Source organism: Histomonas meleagridis, assembly GCF_020186115.1.
Source record: "Histomonas meleagridis strain 2922-C6/04-10x chromosome Unknown scaffold_61, whole genome shotgun sequence".
Lineage (NCBI taxonomy): Eukaryota > Parabasalia > Tritrichomonadida > Dientamoebidae > Histomonas > Histomonas meleagridis.
Genome location: NW_027150931.1, coordinates 686449 through 708589, shown reverse-complemented (window position 1 = coordinate 708589; position 22141 = coordinate 686449). Strand labels below are relative to the sequence as shown.

The 22141-nt window shown below is 33.0% G+C and overlaps 10 protein-coding genes across 10 annotated transcripts; 4 read left to right on the top strand and 6 right to left on the bottom strand.

Annotated features, from left to right (window-relative positions):
* Nucleotides 1–1248: 1248 nt before the first annotated feature.
* Nucleotides 1249–2319, top strand: GO595_010277 (uncharacterized protein; the record flags this gene model as incomplete). Its single annotated transcript, XM_067912938.1, has 1 exon — nucleotides 1249–2319. The coding sequence occupies one exon, from the start codon at nucleotides 1249–1251 to the stop codon at nucleotides 2317–2319; it is 1071 nt and encodes a 356-aa protein (XP_067769015.1).
* Nucleotides 2320–3715: 1396 nt separating this feature from the next.
* GO595_010276 (CMGC family protein kinase) lies at nucleotides 3716–4657 on the bottom strand (the record flags this gene model as incomplete). Its single annotated transcript, XM_067912937.1, has 1 exon — nucleotides 3716–4657. The coding sequence occupies one exon, from the start codon at nucleotides 4655–4657 to the stop codon at nucleotides 3716–3718; it is 942 nt and encodes a 313-aa protein (XP_067769014.1).
* Nucleotides 4658–4856: 199 nt separating this feature from the next.
* Nucleotides 4857–5282, bottom strand: GO595_010275 (trafficking protein particle complex subunit 2-like protein; the record flags this gene model as incomplete). The annotated part of the gene is made up of 1 exon (XM_067912936.1): nucleotides 4857–5282. One exon carries the CDS (start codon nucleotides 5280–5282, stop codon nucleotides 4857–4859), a length of 426 nt encoding a protein of 141 aa, XP_067769013.1.
* A 602-nt stretch (nucleotides 5283–5884) lies between these two features.
* Nucleotides 5885–7141, top strand: GO595_010274 (phospholipase A-2-activating protein; the record flags this gene model as incomplete). The annotated part of the gene is made up of 1 exon (XM_067912934.1): nucleotides 5885–7141. The coding sequence occupies one exon, from the start codon at nucleotides 5885–5887 to the stop codon at nucleotides 7139–7141; it is 1257 nt and encodes a 418-aa protein (XP_067769012.1).
* A 948-nt stretch (nucleotides 7142–8089) lies between these two features.
* GO595_010273 (Cyclin, N-terminal domain containing protein) lies at nucleotides 8090–9028 on the bottom strand (the record flags this gene model as incomplete). The annotated part of the gene is made up of 1 exon (XM_067912933.1): nucleotides 8090–9028. One exon carries the CDS (start codon nucleotides 9026–9028, stop codon nucleotides 8090–8092), a length of 939 nt encoding a protein of 312 aa, XP_067769011.1.
* A 90-nt stretch (nucleotides 9029–9118) lies between these two features.
* On the top strand, nucleotides 9119–11512 carry GO595_010272 (TKL family protein kinase; the record flags this gene model as incomplete). The annotated part of the gene is made up of 1 exon (XM_067912932.1): nucleotides 9119–11512. The coding sequence occupies one exon, from the start codon at nucleotides 9119–9121 to the stop codon at nucleotides 11510–11512; it is 2394 nt and encodes a 797-aa protein (XP_067769010.1).
* Nucleotides 11513–11899: 387 nt separating this feature from the next.
* Nucleotides 11900–12940, top strand: GO595_010271 (WD repeat-containing protein 92; the record flags this gene model as incomplete). The annotated part of the gene is made up of 1 exon (XM_067912931.1): nucleotides 11900–12940. The coding sequence occupies one exon, from the start codon at nucleotides 11900–11902 to the stop codon at nucleotides 12938–12940; it is 1041 nt and encodes a 346-aa protein (XP_067769009.1).
* Nucleotides 12941–13229: 289 nt separating this feature from the next.
* On the bottom strand, nucleotides 13230–14054 carry GO595_010270 (CAMK family protein kinase; the record flags this gene model as incomplete). The annotated part of the gene is made up of 1 exon (XM_067912930.1): nucleotides 13230–14054. One exon carries the CDS (start codon nucleotides 14052–14054, stop codon nucleotides 13230–13232), a length of 825 nt encoding a protein of 274 aa, XP_067769008.1.
* Nucleotides 14055–15099: 1045 nt separating this feature from the next.
* Nucleotides 15100–16011, bottom strand: GO595_010269 (Serine/threonine-protein phosphatase ppe1; the record flags this gene model as incomplete). The annotated part of the gene is made up of 1 exon (XM_067912929.1): nucleotides 15100–16011. One exon carries the CDS (start codon nucleotides 16009–16011, stop codon nucleotides 15100–15102), a length of 912 nt encoding a protein of 303 aa, XP_067769007.1.
* Nucleotides 16012–16657: 646 nt separating this feature from the next.
* GO595_010268 (ThiF family protein) lies at nucleotides 16658–18187 on the bottom strand (the record flags this gene model as incomplete). The annotated part of the gene is made up of 1 exon (XM_067912928.1): nucleotides 16658–18187. The coding sequence occupies one exon, from the start codon at nucleotides 18185–18187 to the stop codon at nucleotides 16658–16660; it is 1530 nt and encodes a 509-aa protein (XP_067769006.1).
* Between the last annotated feature and the right edge of the window lie 3954 nt (nucleotides 18188–22141).

The window sequence follows — 22141 nt, the reverse complement described above, 5'->3', positions numbered from 1 at the left end:
ATTTAAAGAAATAACACATGCTTTATTACCAGGTTGACGTGATCTCATTTGTAATTGTGGTGGTTCAATAACATTTCCATTAACAATAATATTTTCATTAAACTTAATCCCGAATTTAGAATCAATTTTATTTAATTTATCAATATCAAAAACATTTATATTGATTTCTGATAATCTTTCTGTCAACTTTTTATCAGCTACAGTAGGTCCAACAATAGTAATGGATGATGTTGGATAAAATTTTTGGATTTTATTTTGAGAAGTTTCAATAAACGGTTCATTTGGCTGAATTGTGAAGTGAAATGCTTGCTGATAGCAATCAAAAAGTGAAATTTCTGAGTTTGGCGATATTTTCGATTGGAGATTTTCTGCTTGTGGATCCCATACTATTCTGGAAGGGACTATGATGGAATAAGGGTCTGTCAAACTAGTAACTAATGTCATTTGATTGATTGCTACAAAAAGATCTTCTCGTTGATTAACATTTGATACTCCAGATTGAAGAAATTCAGATGCTATCCCTTGCGTAACAAGTTTTATGTTTGACACACTTACTGCAGGAGAACCGTTGAATGAGACAACAGTTGATTTAAAGCCAGAAATGATGTTAGAATTAACATGTTTGATTGAACTGGAAAGATCATACCAACCAGATTGAAGAAAAGTATAGCCAGCTGATTTATATATATCAGGAAGAATTTCTTCTATGAGGGAAAATAATATTTCTGTTTCATTGATTTTATCAATTTTATCAATTTTGATTGTAACTATTTTAGATGGATCTCCTTCAATTGGAATTTTTCTTTGACATTCTAAATCAGAAACAGTCGAAAATATTTTTGATTTATCGTATAAAATTAACATTTTTTTGGAATTTTCGCCATCTTCTTTAAAAAGAAGAGAATCAAGTATGCTCTTTGTGTCTTCTGTTTTTGGCTCGATTTCAAAAGAATACGTGTATATTTCTTTTAATTGTGATATAATTGGATATATATTTGTTTTAAGTTCAATTGGCTCACCAAAAGCAACATCAAAATTTGGGGAGAAATCCCCAAATTTTTCATGTAGCCTTTTGCAAGGAATGTCCATAGAAGGTTGGAGTCTGCAAACGGCTATGATTAACGGTCGTTTTCAAATCCACTTGACACTTTTTGACTATATTGCAACACAAAAATGAAAGTCAAAAGGAATTTATTTATTTATCTTGCTGTAATCTTACTTGCAGTATTTGTTTATTTAATAATTACAATGAAGCGTACATTTGTTCGTTACAAAGGAAGACTTCCTTATGTATGGAATTATGATTTCAATCAAACTATTTCAAAATATTTACAGACATATCCAACACGAGGTGTCTTTCTCATCACAGGGCCCTATCAATGCGGAAAGTCTCGAGCAATGAATATAGCTGCCGACTTTATGATCAAAAATAAGCAATTTGTAATCAACGTTGATGCAACAACAGCTCGTAGCCCAGCTGATGTCATTGAGTTATTTAAATCTGCCATATATAATGGGTTAACATCTGCATATTCTTTTGTTTCATATTCAAAGATTCGATCAGCATCAGAACTCTTTCCACCAAATAGTCAACTTGAAATTGAATCTCTCGATCCTTACCTTAGTGTTATTTATGCAGCTCTTGCTAAAGATCTTGATAATTCATTAATCAACCCATACTCAATTGTAAGCTTTTTCGACACTCTTGAACTACTTTACGGGAAACTCAATCCCGTTCTCTTCATTCATGGTCTTGATAATCTCAAATCCATTGCACCAATTTTATATAAATTCGCATTGCAACGGGTTGAGCGTCGCCTTATATACAATGACAATGTTCCCATTGTCTGCGAAGTTCGAGACTCTTCCTTCCGACTTAATTTAACCACTCTTCCATCTTATGTAATTTTGTATGAGATGCGTGAACTTCGGGATCCAACGCATGATTGGATTGTGTCAACACGCGCCTTCAGTTCTGTCGAAATGCGCAAGCTTCTTGAGCGATTCGGCGGCCACGGCGGCACAATCGAACGCGTTTTCGAGGATCTCAAAGTCGGCATTGGCATCGACGAGTCCATCGAAGCGCAGCAGAGCGCAGTGAGCGCACACTTACGGAAGATGCTTTCCAGCGGCGTGCCAAGTGTGCTGGCGAAGCTTTGTTATATGAACGGAACGATGAACGCTGCCGGAGAGAAAGAAGAAATGAAAACAATCGAAAACTTGCTCAAGTCGGGCCACTTGTACTTGACGCAAAACGGAACAGTGAAAGTAGCGCACAGAGGAGTGAGAGAAGCACTCTGTGGAAAACGAATACACTAATCATTTCTTATTTTAATGTACTAAAATATTAATATTATGTTATAATGTGCTCAAAACGGTTTGTAATATTATATAAATATCTTTCGGATTAAATTTTATTTGTTATGGAATTAATTGTTTCTATTTTTATACAACTTATTAAGATGAAAAAATTATTTTTTTTATGCTCTTTGTTAATGATGTTTAAAAATAAATCATTATGCTAGGTTTTGATTGTTACTGCTTTTCATTCTTAGTCACTGATGAACTTACTTAATATTATTCACTTATATTTATAATGTTCAAAAAGATTAATAAAATTATTCATTTAATGAAAAAAAAGACGAAGTACGTTAATTAATTTCAATTATTCATTCAAATTTGGCTAGCCAAATTAATTGTGAAGTTTATTTAAATACTTTTCTGTGGTTATCCAAAAAATTGAGTGATCCTTTGAAATTAACGTTCATTGAATTTTCAAAAGGATTTGAGCGTTTAAAGAAGAAAAAAACACTACGATTAACTTTTATTCTAGTTAATTCCGCTTAATTGTTCACATACAGTGCAAGCATAAAATTTTATTCTGTTCTATTTATAAATGAAAATCAAGCATGTACTCGTATGTGCAAACACTAAAGCTCTATTTTAAAAGAAATTTGGTATTTGTTGACCAAAATACCCCATACTATCATTTGGAATCGGAGGGAAATTATAATGCAATGGATTTTGAAACCTTAGATTTGCTTCAAGATCATTGCTAAGTGGTTTATTCCGGAGCATAGGTGGTATCTTGTTTGGTTGCTTTATAATTGCATCATTTCTAGGATAATAGTAACTTGTTTCAGGAATAAAAGGCATGATACGAGGCTTGTAAAAGTTATTTATCTGAGGTAATTGAAAGGGGTTAGGAAAAGCATTTTGTTGAGGTATATTTTGGGAATATCTCTGAAGTTGTTCAAGTTTTCGTAATGCATTTGCAGTGAAATTTTGGTTTTGTACTTCAAAAGTTATTGCCTCAGAAGGAGATGGTCGGAAAATGATTAGTTGCATTCTTTTGGTGTTACTTGCTCTTCTTCCCATTGTTGATTTTGTTCTTCACAATTATAAAAACGGTTGTGGACATTTATCAAGTGGCATTTTATTAACCATTGAAACCGAAATAATTTGAAAGCGTTATATTATCACTGGATTTTGTAGTCAAAAAGAGAATTGTTAATATTAATCCATTGAAATGCATTTGTCACCAACGTGGTTATAAATGAAATTGTGTCACAGAAAATATTTTAAGCACTTGACTAATTTATTTATCTTAAACCATGTATTAAAAATATGTCAAATTAATCGAAAGTTTAATTCTAAAAAAAATTACATTTTGATTGAAATTTCTTTAAAATTTATACTTTATTTACATGACATTTCACTTACAGGGCAAATCTTTTGGCCAACACATCTCACGTAATTTAGCTGGTATATTATCAAAATAAGGATGTCTTAAGGCATCAACAATTGATATTCTTTTTGCAGGGTTGTATTGTAACATTTTACCAACTAAATCTAAGAAATAGAAATCATCTGAGTTATATGCAATTCTTGGTTCAGTGGGTGGTACCTTCTCTGTTGGTTTGTAGAAACTTGGGAAAAATGTGAGTTCATCGTCATTCGGGGTGCCCTTAACCCCCACCATTTTGTGTATCATTTCAGCCGGCGAATCGCTTTCAAAAAGTGGCTTGAGGGTAGACATTTCTGCAATAACACATCCAACGCTCCATATGTCTATAGAAGTATCGTAAGGTTGATTACACTCAAGGAGCTCATTAGGACGATACCACGTTGAGATGACACCGGGAGAGTACGTTCTGAGTGGAATTGTGTAATAACGAGAAAGGCCAAAGTCGCAAATCTTGAGAAGGCCATCTTTGTTTATGAGTATGTTCTCTGGTTTTATGTCTCTATGGATGATCCGGTGTGAATGTAATTCAAATATTCCGCATAATAGTTGGAATGAATAAGAACGAATGAGATCTCTCTTCATATGATTTTCGCCACCAAATCCTTCGTGTTGCTTTCTTAGCCTGCTAATATAATATCTGAGATTAAATCCAAAATATTCTGTGATAATAACTAATTCATTCTCTTTTAAAACAATGTCTCTAAACGCTATAATATTTGGATGATTCACTGACTGTAAGATTGAAGCTTCACGGAGGGAATAAGAAGAAATTCCATTTTCCTCGTGATCAAATTTGATATATTTCATTGCCACTATTTCGCCTGTTTGAGTATCTGTTCCTAAGTGAATTCTACCATATGAACCACTTCCAAGTTTTTGTCCCTTGACATAGCGCTTGCTATTGTCCATATGCAAATGAGGTGCTTCTTTTTGGGAAAATTTTGGCACATTCTGCAGAATAACATTCAATAGAACGATAACATTTCACAGAAAAATATGATATTTGCCATTGAATTTCCTATCGTTCAAAAATATTTTGACATATTCAATCTCATTTCCAAAAGAAATAACATTCAAATTTGCCTTTAATATAGTGGAAATTATAGGGTTATACTTGAGGTGCTTGAACAGATGAAGCAATTTCGTTGATACGAGATAAAGATGATGGTGAATCAATCATTGAAAAAGGTGTGTAAAATGGATTAAGAATGGAATCAAAAAGAACATCCTTGATTTTTTCACAGACTGTTTTCATGTAGTTATCTTGGAGATTAACAGTGTGAAATGTAAGGACAATGATTTTATAACCTAATCCTGCCTTATAGCCCCATATCTGAAATCTCTCAGATGTTTGAATGTTTCCAAGAAACCTATCTGACAATTTTGGTATCTTTCTTTGAGTTGGTTGATCAAAATAATCAAGAGAACAAAACAACAAAGTATCAATTTCATGTTCCTGTTTTTCTTCACACTTCTTTTCAATCAGGAGTGGGTTTCCGTCTGGGCCAATAATTGCAACACAAGCAACTTGCATGTTTTGGGATGTCATTTTGTCCAAAAAAATGAAAGGGTAAAAGGGTAAATAAATAAGGATTTCATATCAAATGTCACATATATCAAAAAGTGTCGAATTGAACCAAAATGCATTCACAAAGAGATGGATATCATGAGTCAAGAAGACCAAGACACAACTTTAAACAAGAGGGTTCAAGACATAATGATGGTAGATCTGATCCACAAGATTATTATTATGAAAATTCTCATTATGAAGACAGAAGAAGTAATGACAGATATACGTCTTATAACAACCAAAATTATCCTTCAAGACAACAAAGTGGTCGGTATTATGATAATTCAGAAAGTCAATATTATAATCCAAGAGAAAGAAGCCCATTTGAACATCCAGGCACACGTGAAAGGAGCCTAGATGGGACATCAAGAAAAAATATTTTAGCAGATGAAAAATTAATTTGTGAAATAATTCAAGATGAGTATCTTCACAACCCACCAATCGAAGTTAATGCTGCTCCCTATTTTTTCTATCCAACGACATGGGATTAAATGTTTTGTATAAATTGTTTGGTATTTTTTTGTGTTTTTGTTAATTTGGGGTGTCCTAAAATCATTGATTAACAAATGAATGAGTTTGGATATGTTCTTTCTTCAATCACACCTGTATCTGACTCCGAGGTTAGAGCAATATCTAAGTTTACATATGATGGGAAAGAGTTTTGGGCATGTGGAGATAGAAATAATTATCTTCATATCTTCAAAAAGTCAGAATCCGAAAATGATTTTGAATGTATTAACTCATTTTGTGCACACAGTGGTTGGATATCGTCAATAACAGAAATTGAACCATGTGAATGGTTTTCTGAAGGTGCATTAATCACAGGAGGTCATGATAACAAAGTAAAAGCATGGAACCTTGAAACTATCACCACGCACACCACAACTCTAATTCAACCAATCTGCACTCTTTCACATGATTCACAAGTTTGTTATGTCACAACAACACCAAATCATTTCATTATTTCATGTGACTGGGGTTCTACCTGTCATGTATGGTCATCTCCATACACATGTATTACTCTTGAGCATGAGAAGTATGCTATTTGGAGTGCAACCGCTGTCCCTGGCGGTTATGTCACTCTCGGTGCCGATAAAACGATACGTGTTTGGGATCTTAACGGTCGTTGTCTAAATCGGATTGAGAATGCACATTCTGATGTCCCACGTGCATGTTTATATATACCATCCCGTAACATTCTTGTCACTGCGGCTAATGATGGTACTATAAAAGAATGGCTTGTTAATGACACATCTCTAAAAATTGATTCTACAATCAATGTCACAGATAAATTCCTTTATTCTCTTACTCTTTTAGATGACAATTCATATCTTACAACAAGTGAGGATCGATGTGCATATATTGTTTCCAGTGAAATAAAAAAAGTCATTGAAGCCATTCCACTTCCAGATTCTGTTTGGTCAGCCACTGTTTTATCTAATAGTGATATTGTTATTGCGTGTTCTGATGGCTTTGTTCGTACATTTACCACATCACAAGAACGTCGTTGTAATTCCGAAATGGAACAAGCGTATATTACACAACTATCGAATTTAACCTTAACGAACCCGGAATTTGCGCATATTAATATTCTTGATCTTCCTGATATTTCCGATATAATTGATGAACCACCAATTCCAGGTCAAGCCATATTATGTCGTGATGAAGACAAAATGGTTATCTGCACATGGAGCAATGGATATAATTGTTATCTTAAGATTGGCACTGCCATTAAACAAGAAGGCTCCACATCGAATAAAGTTTTTGATGATAATGGTAAAGAATGGGATTATTGTTATAATGTTCAGTTAGAGAATGGCTGAACATTACCACTTTATTTAAATTATGATTCTAATCCGTATACTGTTGCGTATGATTTTATTAATCGATATGAACTTGATAAAACTTATTTAAATCAAATTGTCCAATTTATTGAAGAACAACGAAAGACGAAAATCATTGAAACGATTCCGCCGAAAGAGAATTCGATATTTCCAATGACCATTTTAAACATTTATGAAGAGATTAATGTTGTACCAATTATAAGAAAGTTAAAAACATTAAATAATCATAACGAATATGTTATAAAAGAAGATGAATTCGATTTATTGGAACAATTAAGTAAATCGAAAGAAATGTTCGAAGTAATATTTAACGTTGTTAAGTTTTGGCCATCGAATGATTCATGGCCTATTTTAGATATATTAAGAAGTCAAATTGCTGTTGATAATTCGTGTGATTTTATTTTCCCGATTGAACTTGTGGAGTTATTAAATGTTTTCATGAGTTGTGATGACTTAAATGAGAATTGTGTATTAATGTTAATGAGAGTTATTTCGAACATGTTTAAGAATTATTTAAATGAGGTTTTAAATTTGGTAAAAATCAAAGAAATATTAAAAATGTTTATGAATAATGTAAAGAGTTATAATAAAAGAACTCAAATAGCTTATAGTACAGCTATAATGAATTATTCGATGTTTTTGAGTGATATGAAGAATGATGCTAAAGAGTTAATGAGTATAATTATTCGAGTTTTAGCTCCTGAATTGGATACTGAGGCTGTTTATAGATTAATTTATGCTGCGGGTAATTGTTGCGTATTCTCAAATGAGGCATTGAATGAGTTAAAATTAAGACCTGACGCGATAGATGTAATAATGGATAGAGATATGAACCAACAAATGCAAGTCGTATTACAAGAACTAATAAATATGATACAATAAATAAAAATGTTTGAAAAATTATTTTTAATAAAACTAAATAAATATTTACATCAAAAGAGATAAATCTGGAAGGATTTCTGGAATTGGTATAAGTGCAACTTCATAAAATGCTTTTGAAGAATATTTTCTTCTAATGAACATATTTTCTTGTTTTCGATATTTCAGAAGAAGTTGATGCAAAAATTTCATATGAACATAAAGATCATTAATGGTATAATTAGTATATTCTCTTAATTGATCAGGCCATGCAACACCTCCAAGAAGAAGCCTTGATAAAGCAATAACAGCACTTGTCATTATAGATGGTCTTGTATACCAAATATTTGCTGTTTGAGCTATTTCAAGAATATATCTAGCAAAAAGAACTGCAACTGCACTTTGATCAGTATTACGAAGTAAATGTGTTAAGAAGAAAAAATGTGAAGGAAAATTGACATTAAAATTAAGTAATGTTAAAATATTGGTTTCCATTATTCTTAGATCTTCTTTTTTAAGTTCAGATGGGAAAAAAGCCAAAACTTTATCATAAGTTAATCGCTTTGTTCCTTCAACTTTAGATGCAATTAACATACAAGTGCATCCAACTAATGGGAATTTGCTAAGTTCAATGTTAACCAATGCAAAAACACGAGCAAGTAATCCAATACAGCGACTAAAAGAAGCTGTACTTAAGTGTGATTTGTAATGCATACGACATAACCAATCAACTAGAATATTATAATCATTCTCTGTGATTTCAGTTTGAACTAAATTTGTATTTGGAAAAGAAGTCTCTGCTTTAAGCATTTCATAGTATATTGTTTGTTCATATTCATAAGCATCTTGTGGATTCTTTGGATCACCAACTGCAAATTGAGGTTTTTGTATACTATTTTGTGTATTTGTTTGATTATAAGATAACTCAGATAAGCAAGCAGCAACTTGTATCTGAGAAACTTGAGAAATCTGTGGGTATAAATTAAAGTTTGATGATAAATCAAACATTAAAAAATGATTTTAACGTCATTTTTCTCCAATTTAACGTCTTATTTAAATAGTTTACTCATATATCACCTCATATATGTTTCACATAACATGTCAGACAATCAACGTATTGACTTAATGTCGTTCAAAGAGCAAAGTGAGGCAATACATAAAATTCTTCGAAGGATTGCATTATTTGGCGATCAAACAGCAGTGCATCGTAAGAAATTTGAGTTTGCTCTTTCACAACTTCGAAAATTCTTATCAATATTTGATGCGAATTTACCAACAGAACCAATGACAGAAGATGAAAAAAATGCGTCTAACAAGTTTATTAGTCTTCTTCAAGAATTATGCCAACTTATTATGCAAAATCTTCTTCAAACATGGTCATTACCTACAATTGAAAATCCATGTAATTATGTTCTTGATCAACTCAAAAATATTTTTTCGGAACTTAAGAAATCAGCCTCAATTTTTCATTCCTCAGCAAGTGTTCAAATTGATTCTGATTCATCACAATGGATGCAATATCACATTCTTGATCTTCAAGCTATCCATGCCTCATTTACACAATATCTCACACTTAAAGACATTGATCCAGAGCTTACCAAAAACATTGAAACCCGTCTTAAGTCGATAGATACAATTCTTACCGAATCGAATTCCGATGATCTTGCACCACGTTCATTTTCACCCATACCAGTTAATTATCAATCATGGCGAGTAAATCCGGATGATTTTCTAAAAGTTCATCCAGTTGGAAGTGGTGTTTCTGCCAATGTTTTTTATGGTATTGACAAGCGCACTAACCAAGAAGTTGCCATTAAAGAGTTTAAGTTCCAGAAGTTGAACGGGTCGAAACTTCAGTCATTCCAAAGGGAAGTAGCGGTTTTGGCAACTGCGATTCACCCGACACTTTTGAAGCTTATCGGCGCCACTGATTCTTTACCGTTTTGTATCATCACAGAATGGATGCCCAACAAGTCTTTATATCATGACTTACACATGAACCATCATTTAGACCAGACTGCCAAAAGCATCGCAGCATATGACATTGCACGTGGGATGAAATTTCTTCATGATAAACAAATTGTTCATCGTGACTTAAAATCATTGAATGTATTACTCGACAAAAATAATCGAATACGAATCTGTGATTTTGGGTTTTCGAGACATGCAAGTGAAGAATCGACGATGACGCAAAACATTGGTACGCCGCATTGGATGGCTCCTGAGTTATTATCATCTACACCTAATTACTCATTTAAAGTTGATGTTTATGCGTTTGGTATTCTCCTATGGGAACTAGCATCAGGTCAAGTTCCATATCATGGGATGGATGCTGCGCAAATCATTTCGCAAGTCGTAACAAACGATATACGGCCTGCAATGCCTAACGATGTCAATCCTGGAATGCGGGACTTGATAACGCATTGTTGGGATCGCGATCCGAAAGTTCGTCCATCATTTGCTGAGATTGTACAACGTATCCAATCATGCGAAGCAGTATTTAATGGAACTAATAGAGAAGAGTTACTTAAATATATAAAAGCGAATGCGACAACTGGAGAACAACTTAACGACGAAATCAAAAGTAAAATGGAGAAAGTTCTCTCAAAAGAAATTCCACTTTCGAGTTTCGTCGAGTTCCTTAAAGATGGAATCCCAACTGATATTGTTGATAAAGTATGGTCAACAATAACTAATGACATAACAATATTCGATACACAAGATGTCATTAATTTCATTTCGTTGTTTTTGAAGTCATCGAAAATCGGCGAAGCTTCAATTCTATTACGAAACATTGGGAAAAACAAAGTGAATAGTTCGATAATGTCGAAGTTTGTTATGGAATTACCAACTGGTTCTGAAGATACTGACACGAACATAGTAATTGCAGCATGTTTAAATGGTTGTTCTGACCTTTGCGCGTTATATGCAACGAAACCTGAAGACGTCGCGTTTGCACTCGAGGTTACAATTCACGAAGGCGTCGACGTGCAATTAAAAACAGCTATCATTGACTTGTGCGTACAATTACTTGGAAAATCAAACGATTTATTATCTTCTGAGGCTTTACGAATGTTAATGTCTTTGGGAGAATTTAAACGAATTAGTTTAAGCGCTTTGAAGACTTTCGTCACATCGGATAAAAAGGAAAGAAGAGCTTGCGCTTGCATCGCAATAACGAAAATGGCGTTGGAAGGAATTTATCCGTCGAAGGAATTATTCGATGAATTGTTCATAAGGAAAAATAAGTTGTCACTCGCTTATAACGCTTTGATCGCTGCTTGTAATGATCAGAAAATCGCGGAATTGTTCTTGGAAGGGATCGAAAAAGAAGAAGAAAATTTGGAAACGTGCGAAAACTTGATAAAGGCATTGCTGGTAGCAAAAAGACACGAGAAACTAAATGACAGAGTAAAGGATATTGTGGAAAAATACGGACTAAGGAAAAGATTACCTAAATTAGAAAAAACATTTGATGTTTTGATGAAATAAATAAAGTTTTTGTTCTTCTTTTTTAATTATGTTACATGTATCCCCGAAGTACAACAGTACTTAAAGTTGTTTTTAAGAATTTAAAGATGAAGCAAAACGAAGATAATGATAATTATTTCATGAAACTTTATATGAAAGATATTTTTTTTTTTAATAAATTTGTATAATTATTATATTATAATATTTTCATATAACTTGTTGTATTCGAGAATTATTTAAAATATAAAATATTATTAATTACATATTTATACAGTTTGTATCTGAAATGATCAAAACACGCATTTCCCAAACAAACATACTCAATTTATATGCCGATTAAAACTTGAAAATGTAAAGAAAAGTGGAAATAAACGGTTGCATTTAACGTATCTTCGGCCACTTTGTGAAATGCCTCCAAAAATTGCGTTCGATAAAACTCACGTAGTTGAACTTCTTTCCGAATCAATGCCATATACAGTGCATGATGCAAGATGGGTTCCAACATCCCGCAGATTTGTAGTTGTCGGTTCGAGACCACGTGCTACCGGCGCATTGCAAGTTTATAAGATGAATACACAAGCTAAAACGCAAAGTGAGCGTATGGAAAAAATATCAGATGTAGAAACAGATCATGCTATCAAATGTTGTACATTTGCTGCATGTGATCCAATTCAAAGACATTGCGCAATTGGGGATTTTAACGGATATCTTCAAGTATACGATTTACTCAAACCAAACAAGCCAGTCTTTACCCAACAAATTCATCAAGAAATCATTAATTGTATTGATGGAGGTGGTGCTCCTGGTCCCTGTGAATATGTCACTGGCTCTAGAGATGGGCGCGTTCATGTATCTGATATCCGTTGTCAAAATGCTGTTGTTGCCTCATTAGTTCCAGATGGAGATCGACGTGATTGTTGGACTGTATCAATGGGTGGAACAACTGGTCCACAAGACCGTACTGTTGCTGCTGGTTTCGACAATGGAGATGTTAAGCTTTGGGACCTTCGTTCAAGTAGTATTAGTTGGCAGACAAATTTACGAAATGGTGTTGTTTCAATGCAATTATACGACCGCGCAGGCCCACTTAAGGGTCTCATTGCTGGTTGTCTTTCTGGGCAAATTGTTACTTTTGATCTGACAAATAGTTCCGAAGAAAAAGGATATGCATCTAAAACACAGAAGATAAAAGATAGTGCGACAGTATGGGTAGTCCAAAGGTGTCCACAAAAAAAGGATATCATTGCAACAACTGGTGGAAGTGGAGAATTAATCATATGGAAAAAAGATAAAAAAGAAATCAAACTAGACAAGATAGCATCAAGCCAATTAAGTACACAGCCAATATCCTCTTTCGATTGGCACCCAGATAAAGAAGGCTTAGCGATAACATCAGCGTTTGATCAAACGGTTAGGATTTTATATGTAACGCATTTAAATGAAAAGTAAACGTTCTGTAAATTTCATCGGTCTTTGACCAAATGCACTTTTCGAAAATTTGTGTTTATTTTTCTGGAACATTTGAACAAATATAACTATAACAAAGTCTTTTTCGAAAAAGACTTAAAAAAATATTAATTTGGTTAACCAAAATAAAAGAAAAAAAAAGTTTCCTGATTAACACCAATAACTCGACTTTACATAAATATACATTTTGGCTGTTTTGGCAGAGCCGAAAGCCAAAAACGCCAAAAACATATACTGTTTTTGATATTCCAATAACAAAATAATATCATGGTCACTCAAGAGGCTTATTTGGAAATAGCTTATTTCCAAATGTCTGATGAGGACTTTGCATTATGTTTGGCTTCTGTGGAGTCACAAATGGTTTCGTGATGGGCCGATAAGATTTCGTATTTGCAGCATAGCCTTTGAGGCCGAAGAATGGCCTTACCTGTGGTATCATTGTTTTGCCTTTTCCTTGTGGAACTCTTATGAATGGTTTATGGGGAGAATTAAGTGTGTTATTTGGATTTCGAAATTCATCGAAAATTGGTAAATTCATTAGATTAGCCAAAGACATTCTTTTTGTAGGGTCTACAACAACCATTGATCGAATAAGTTCTCGGAAAGCGGGATCTATGTTCGATGGAAATGGAAGCATCCCAATATTAATTGCGACATCGAGTTCAATGCCACTATGACAGCACCATGGAAGATGTCCAAGTGCTATTGCGTAGAAGGTTACACCAAGAGACCAAATATCCGCAAGGAATGGATCCGCGTTCTGTCTGTTAATAATCTCAGGAGCCATATATGGACGAGACCCAGTGCAGCTGGTGGTGCTTTCTCCTTTTTCTATGATTTTGCTAAGTCCAAAATCTGCTAGTTTAGGTCTCCCATATGAATCGATTAGAATATTGGCTGGCTTTATGTCCCTATGAGCTATGTTCTTCTCATGACAATAGGAAAGTGCATCAAGTATTTGATAACAGAGCCAATATAGTTTTGGTGGTTTTATGGGTCCTTCTTTTAATACCACATCTTTCAGTGATCCTCCAGCACAATATTCTAGAATAATTGATAAGGTACAACCTGATGAATCGAAAAAGAATTTGTACATGGATATTATATTTGGGTGATATAAACGAATTAGGGTTGATACTTCCCGTTTTGATTCTTCAGCAACGCTTGGGTCTGGGCTTTGGATTCTTTTCAAGCAAAAATCTTGGTTATAATATTGAGATCTGATCAAGAAAACACTTCCAAAGCTTCCTTTGCTGAGAAACTTTATACACTTGTAATGGTGCTGGGTTAGAAGTTCCTGGGTTTCATCTGAAGCTATCTTTGTAGATGTGTTTGTCATGTAATATAAAATTTGAAGACTTTTGTGACGATAGTCATATTCAATGCAAGTATTGAAACCGCGGTTGTATTCTAGTAATTCTATATGTCAAATTTTTTCAATGGGAACATTTGAATCAATATAAAATCTCTCCGCTGTTGATAAAATCAATTTTCTGAGGTCTCGATAGCGTAAAAGGAAATTGAATTGGCACCGAAAATCTATGGACTTGGACAGTAATATTCGTCCGAACGAACATAAAATTTTTCACCGCAGATTTTAATTCTTTTAAAACAAAGGAATACGTATACTCTTAATAATTACATGGAAAATTAAATTTTTTTAGTTATTCAATGAAAAATTAATGAGATAAGTTTATCTTAATAAGAAAAAAAAACACTTCACATAAGGGTAAATACGAACGTTGGAATATTGTGTGGCGGACATTCACCTCACTTAGCCAGGATAAATGATCATTTTTCATCGTCACAAATAGTTTTGTAAAATTTTATTTGTTTTATTGAAATAATAGACAAAAAATCTTTTGTAATTTCAAAAGATAACAAGTTTTATGCGTTTTGGGCAATACCGTTGTATTTACGTTGTAAATGAATACAACAAGTTTTTCAATATTGCTTGCACAAAGTTTTGATAGGTGGAAAATGGTGTTTTGTATCAACAACACAGAAAATGTTGAATAGAATTTTTTCTTTAAAGAAAAATTCAAAAGCGTGAACGTACCGATACAGCAAAGAAAAGTGAATTTGTTTCCTTTCAAAAATTTTTTATCAACATGTGGTTCTTCAATAAAAATCTTTATTTCTTAAGCAAAGTAAGGGGGAATAGAGTCATCTGGTTTCACTCTTTGATCATCAGGAACAGCGTCAAATATCCTAAAATCACATTCAAGTTGTTCATTCACTACCATTACTGACGCTTTGTTACCAGATCTGTACATGTAGTTTGGCGCTGACCAAACAGTTACAAGTTGATGTTCACCAAAATGCCATTGATAGCCTTCCATCGCAAGTTGATGAGCTCTGGCGATAATCTTCAAATTGTTGTTGTGAATGAATTCTTGTGTCGGATTTCTGCCAAATAAATATCCTGCGCCGCGTTGGCTGATTCCCCAACCATCAATTTCATCAGGATCGCTCCAACAAAGATCGGAAATTGGTCCGCTGCTTGGAATCTCTTTTCGTCTTTCGTAAATTCCGATTTGTTCGATCGCACGAATATCAGGAGATAATCCTCCATGAACGCAGAATAGCTTGCCATCAATGAGGGCTGCTATTGGTAGATAGTCAAAGATTTCATTGCACATTTTGTATGGTCCTGGGTGACCAAATCTGTTGATGATCTCATCATAGAAGCCATACATTTGGTTAACTTGGCGACACTCATGGTTACCACGAAGCATGTAAAAACTATTTGGATATTTAACTTTGTAAGCAAGTAAAAGAGAAAAGGTTTCAACTGAGTAATAGCCACGATCAACATAATCACCAAGAAATAGATAACGTACTTCAGATGGATCACCACCGACTTCAAAAAGACGAAGCAAGTCGTAGAATTGACCATGAATATCGCCACAAACTGTTATTGGAGTATTTAATGAAATGATTGCTCCTTCTTGGTAAAGAATTTCTGCTGCAACTTCGAAAAGCATTTGAAGCTCTTTTTCGGTGATAGGGAGGTGTTGTTTTAAGTTACTGATGATTTTGTCTACGTCCATATTGAAGAACGTTTAAATGCACCACGGCCAAAGTTTACGAAACCCATTTTTTCATAGCACATATAAAATAGATGAAGTCAATAAATTGGGAATTCATTTTTCTTGTTTTTCCATTTGTATTTTACAAGTTTTTAAATAATTTTTTTTTTTTTTAAAAAAAAAAAAAAAAAAAAAACGGGAAAACGCGCATTTACAATGAAAAAGACTTTTATTAATGGAAAAACAATATTTACTTAATCTAAATAATGTTGTTCAACCAACAAATTTATATTTTTTAATTTTGATGAAAGTTATTCTGAATTATTTAATGCAATTGGTTTTCGAATATAGGTTTAGCCTTTATGATGAAAATGAATGATTCTAAAATATATTTAGATTGAAATATTTGAAGAAAAGTAAATCAAAAATTTAATGTATTCAGATATTTTAATTTTAAAGATTTAAAAAAAAAAGCATTTTATCTTCATGTGAAAATTTGTATACGCAATTTCCTGAAGAGAAGTTTCCCAAACTCCAGTTTTTGAATATAAATCCGATGATTTTTCATTCATTAGATTCTATCGTTGGGAATAAAACTGAATTGAATACTTTACTTTCGGTTATTAACGTAACCCAAATAAAATTGAATCAAAGTTTTTGTTTATTTTTATCCTTGTGTTGTTAAAATAGAATGAACACCATCGAATACAACAACAGACTTAACTGGATGCGCTTGGTGAATTATAATTTTTGTGATTTCTTCGGCCAAAATTGCAGCAAATGAAGCAACAACACTTGGAAGAACTTCACCTTTTGCCCTACAAAACTCAGCCACAAATTTATCACTATCTTCTTCTGGTGCAGAAAGATCTTTCATCTTATTGATTAGCCATTCCTTATCCTCATTTGTATTTGTTGGGATTCTTCCGTTACTTTCAACGAATTCGCGTGCTGCGACAAACAATAGTTGAACAATAGCTAAATATCTTGAAGTATCATCATAATACATTTCTGGTTTTAACTCAATGGATTGTTCGATTGGCATATAATTGACACCACCTATTCTCCAAACGTTTTGTCTGAACCTATCGAAAGTTTCTTGGTCAATATTAATTCCTAAATTGTTTAAATCTTCTGCAATTTCATTCCAGTCCTTATCTGACTTGTCGTGGTAGATACCCTTTTGGATCTGGTAGAAATAAGGTGTAGTTTCCATGTCGGGGCACCCCCCGTAGTGAGGAATCACTCCGTGTTTCTGATAAAACCGCTGAGTTGACTTCACTAACTGCCAAAACGGTTCGTTAACGTCTCCTATCGTATCGCTCAATTCAAAACATTCTTGAGTGAGAAGAGGAATACGTGGAGGGTTCAGGAGATAGTTCATATTGTTAATGGCTTCTTCAAAACACTCTTCCTCGTTCATTGTGTTGTTTTCTTCATTAATACTGTTTCTTTCCATTTTCTCAATTATCTCACGAAGTTGATTCATGTCTTTGCGAGTAAGAGTATCGGTGTTAAGTTCCTTTTTGAGTATGTTAGCAGCTTGATGAAGGATTGCACAATATGGAATATGTGCATGATCTTGATCTGAAAGTGAATCAAAGTCAATCGATTCCCAAAATTCCTTGAGTTCCTCAAATGGATTTGAAATACGAAGTTCAGAGATTGGATTCTTTTCGCTGACAGAACCTTCAAAGAAATGATGAAGACCAGCATCAATATAAAAGGCACCAAATAAGCCTGTGGTTTGAATATGAGCTTGCCTCATATGTCTTTCGCGACATATCTTGGATAATTGCTTCAGAAATGAAGGGGGAAGATTTCCTGACGTTAAAATTATTGCTTGTTCATTTAATTTTGGATGATCCATAAATGATATATCTATTGGGCTTTTAAGGACTGCTTCAATTTTGGTGGATGGATTTAATTCGTTAAGTAAATTCGCAACTGTTTCAGCACGAGGTTTACCAAGTGAATCTTTGTCAACAAAAAAGTTTGACCCCAAGTCATTTTCAGTAACAATTGCGTCGTCTACAATTATCACATTTTGAACTCCATGTAAAACCATATTCTTCAAGAATTCAGAAGCAACGCAGTCTGACCCAGCAAATAAAATTGTTGCTTCGTTGATATCTTTTTGACCGTGTACACCCCAAAGGCGTATTTGCCTATCATATCTTTCGCTTTCTTCTGTCATTCTTAGGAAATGATTATAGGCACTTTTTTGATAAATTAACAAATCTTAAAAATCTTAAGAATACAGCCAAATGACTAATTAGTTCATGTTTTAATAATATAATCCCCACATTCAGTTTATAAAGATGCGATATTTTTACTTATTTATTAGAAATAGTTTTTGAAAAAATTAAGATTTTTTGAAATTAATTTTTTGTCATTTAATGTTTTCAAATATGATGATGAAACTTTTTCTTCTGGTGTTTGTGAGATTGTAGCTTGAAAGTAATTGCTCTTTCTTAAGAAATTCTAAATATGTTAACGTTCTTCTTATAATATGGACGATCAAGAAAAAACTGTGCAATTAGCGCTTGTTGAACCTGTTAAAGAATATGCACCTCTAGAAAAAGACCAGTTGCTTGGTGCATTAACATTAACTCGATGCGAAAAAGTTTTTGAATTAAGCTGGAATATTCTTGACAAATCATCAGATCAACATATTACAGCTTTTCAACTTTTCCAAAAAAATAGCAGCTTATGGAAAGCTAAGCGACCTTTTCGAGTTAATTGTAGGGAAATATCAGATTTTTATTTTATGGAGAAAAATAACAAACTTTTTTTTAATATCAGTATTTCAGGAAAAGAACTTAAGCGATCGTTCATTCTACCAACTAAAGATATTTATTGTCTTACAACGTTGATAGAAAATTTGTTAAGTAATGGAATTTGTGTTATCAAAAGGAAAGATGAAACACCATATTCTTTATTTTTTCATCAACATTGTAGCCCTTCAACTTATCTTTATCGTCCTTCATTTATTCGACTTGAAGTAGATTCTTATGAATCTTTACCGATTTTTTGGAATAAAGTATGTGGATATTTTGATTCACTACTTACAGAGATTGAAAAGTGTTGTCCAATCACAACAGATCCCACTTTTCCCCTTAATATTGCAGCTGAATCTTCTCATAGTAGAATCATGGAAAAAATAAATGAGTTCACATCCAAAATACAACAAAGGGCGCCCATTACTTTAGAAGAATTTCATTCTTTATTTGATTCTTCTGGAAGAATCAAAGATCCAGATCATTTTAGAGAACTAATATTTAACTCAAACATCGAAGAATCCGCTCTTCCTGAAGCCGTTCCTTTCATTGTTGGTCTCTATAGCCTCAATAGCACACCAGAGGAAAGACAAAAAATTGACGCACAGAACGATCAGGATTTTAAACGGTTTCTCGAGCAAGTGAAAACCGTCGGAGAGCTCCAGCTGAATCGCAACAAGAAGCTGAATAACCTTTTCAGAGTAATTTCACATGATGTTGATCGTACTGACCGTGCAACATCGCCCTTTGAATCTGATGACTCGAAAGCTCTTCAAGTACTTGATGATCTTCTCCGAGCATATTGCTTATATAATCAAAAAATCGGATATTTACAAGGAATGAATGATTTATTTGTGCCTTTTATTCTTATATATCTTCCGTATTGGGATAATTGTGGAAATCCAAAAGATTCTGAAGGAAACGACATGGATCCTCTTTTACAAATGCCAAAAATCTTTTGGTGTTTTGATAGTATGATGCATAATACTAATCATTTGAGTATTCTTTCATGTATTACTTATCATTGTCAGAATATTTGTAGAATTGTATTCCAGTTAGTTTCGAAAATATCTCCATTAATCGGAATTTGGCTGAAGGAAAACAATTTGTCCGGGTTGTTATGGGTTTACTCTGATATTGTTCTCCTTTACAAACGCACATTCAATAATGTATTTGAATTTTGGGTTCAATTCAATACATCACCTGATCCTCATCACTGGTTAATTTACTTCATAGCAGCAACATTGTTATTAGTATTTCCAAAAATTGTGTGTCTGGAAAATTTGGTGATTTCTGAAATAATGAATTCATTCCCTTTGAATCTAGCAATGTTCACTGAAAAAGAAGTAAGGGACGTTGCATATTGGATATACGTGAATTATAGATTGGATGAATATCCCGAACGAAATGAAGAAATTGAAAATTTTGAAAATTCCAAATTCGAATTTTTCGAATTGGAGTGAACGTTAACATGTATTTGAAAACTCTGTTTGAATAAAACTTTTTGTGTTTATCGGCTTTTTTCATCAGAGATTTAACACTTGCGCTGAAACTGAACCGAAGCCAAAATAAAATATGGTGTTGTATTTGTTATGAATAGACAATAGTCATTCACAAAATTTTTCCCATCAAGGGAGCTAATGATTTAATCAAGATGATCATAACCATTGCATGCTTGCCTTTCCTGTTTTGATTCTCTCATTGTAATTAAAAAACTCTTTAACCAAAAAATTTAGTTAAAATGGATAATAATGAATTTTTTTAAAGTTGAATAAGATATCTTATTATGTATACCACCATATTAAACCATGAACATCTTAAAATGGGCAAAATATTATTATTATATTAATAGAAGTAAAAAAAGATGATTTTTTTAGGTTACACAGAAATGTTTATTAGAATAAAATTAAAAATAATAATGAAAAAATACTTACGCCAAAAGCAAGCTGGACAGTTTTTGAAGTAGCTCCTGATGGAAAAGAATTTGATGTAATATTTGAATCTGTGAATGAAATAGAATATATGTTAGAATTTGTATATGTTGATGGTGAAGATGTATTTGCATTCGAATGTGTAAATGTGATCGATTCAGGGATTGTGTGTGTTGGCCATGGACCACATTTTTCGATTGTGGATCCAATTGATACATTGAACTTACCGAATTTTGTTGAATTATAAGAATCTAATGTCATTACATATTTGAGAGGAGTTTCATCAAATGCTTCTTCAGCAATTTTAGGTTCTGAGTGACCTTTATAATAAACACAAGTTAGAGATTTACATTCAAAGAATGCACGATGTCCAATTGAAACCAGATTTTCACCTATAATAACAACTGATAGATTAAAACAATGTGCAAAAACTTCTCCATTGAGAATAGTTATTGAATTTGGAATTTCGATCTTTTTAAGAGATTTGCAAAAGCCGAATGCACCAGCCTCAATTGTAGTTATGTTATTTCCAAAGGTGACATCTGATAAATTAAAACAACGAAAAAATGCATAACTTCCAATTGTAGTGAGTGAATTTGGTAATTTAATTTGCACAAGTGAACAACCTGAAAATGCTTCCGCGCCAATACTGATCAGTTTTTCGTTAAAAATTACTTCCGATAAGTTGTGGCATTCATAAAACGAATGATTTCCAATAAATGTCAGTGATTGAGGGAATTTAATTGTTCCAAGTGATGAACATTGCATAAATGAAAAATTATAAATTTTAATCAATTTTTCATTGAAAATAACTTTTGATAATTTAATGCAGTTAAAAAATGCGCCTTCACCAACTGTAGTAACATTTGGGCCAAAGGTAACATATGACAAATTTGTGCAACTAAAAAATGTATCATTACCAATATGAGATAATGAATTTCCAATTCGAACAGTTGCTAGATTACCCCACCCACTAAATGCATCGGGTGGAGTTGAAGTAATATTATCACCGATAATCAAAGTTAATGTTTCTTTTTTGTAGGTAGATGCATTTTTAAAATCTTCCATGGTTTCTATTGTAAGTGTTTTTGTTTGATTATCAAATTTTCCAAATGTGGGTACGATTAGATAGTAAAATATCAGAGCAATCATTCTTAATACTACGAAAATAAAATAATAGTGAAAATGATGTGAGTCCAAAAAATAGGACACAAGAGTATTATTCTAAGACAAATACTTTATTTCAAAAATTTCACTTCAAAAAAAGAAATTACTACTGATAAATATCTTCAAAATGAAAATAAATATTAAGATAAATATGGAAGTTTTCTTTGATTTTAATGATGTACATTATGATTATGTATTATCGATTAAAAAAATAATACTGTTAATACTGTTAAACCGTAGTTCAAAAATCAAATAAAAGGAAAATAAACTATA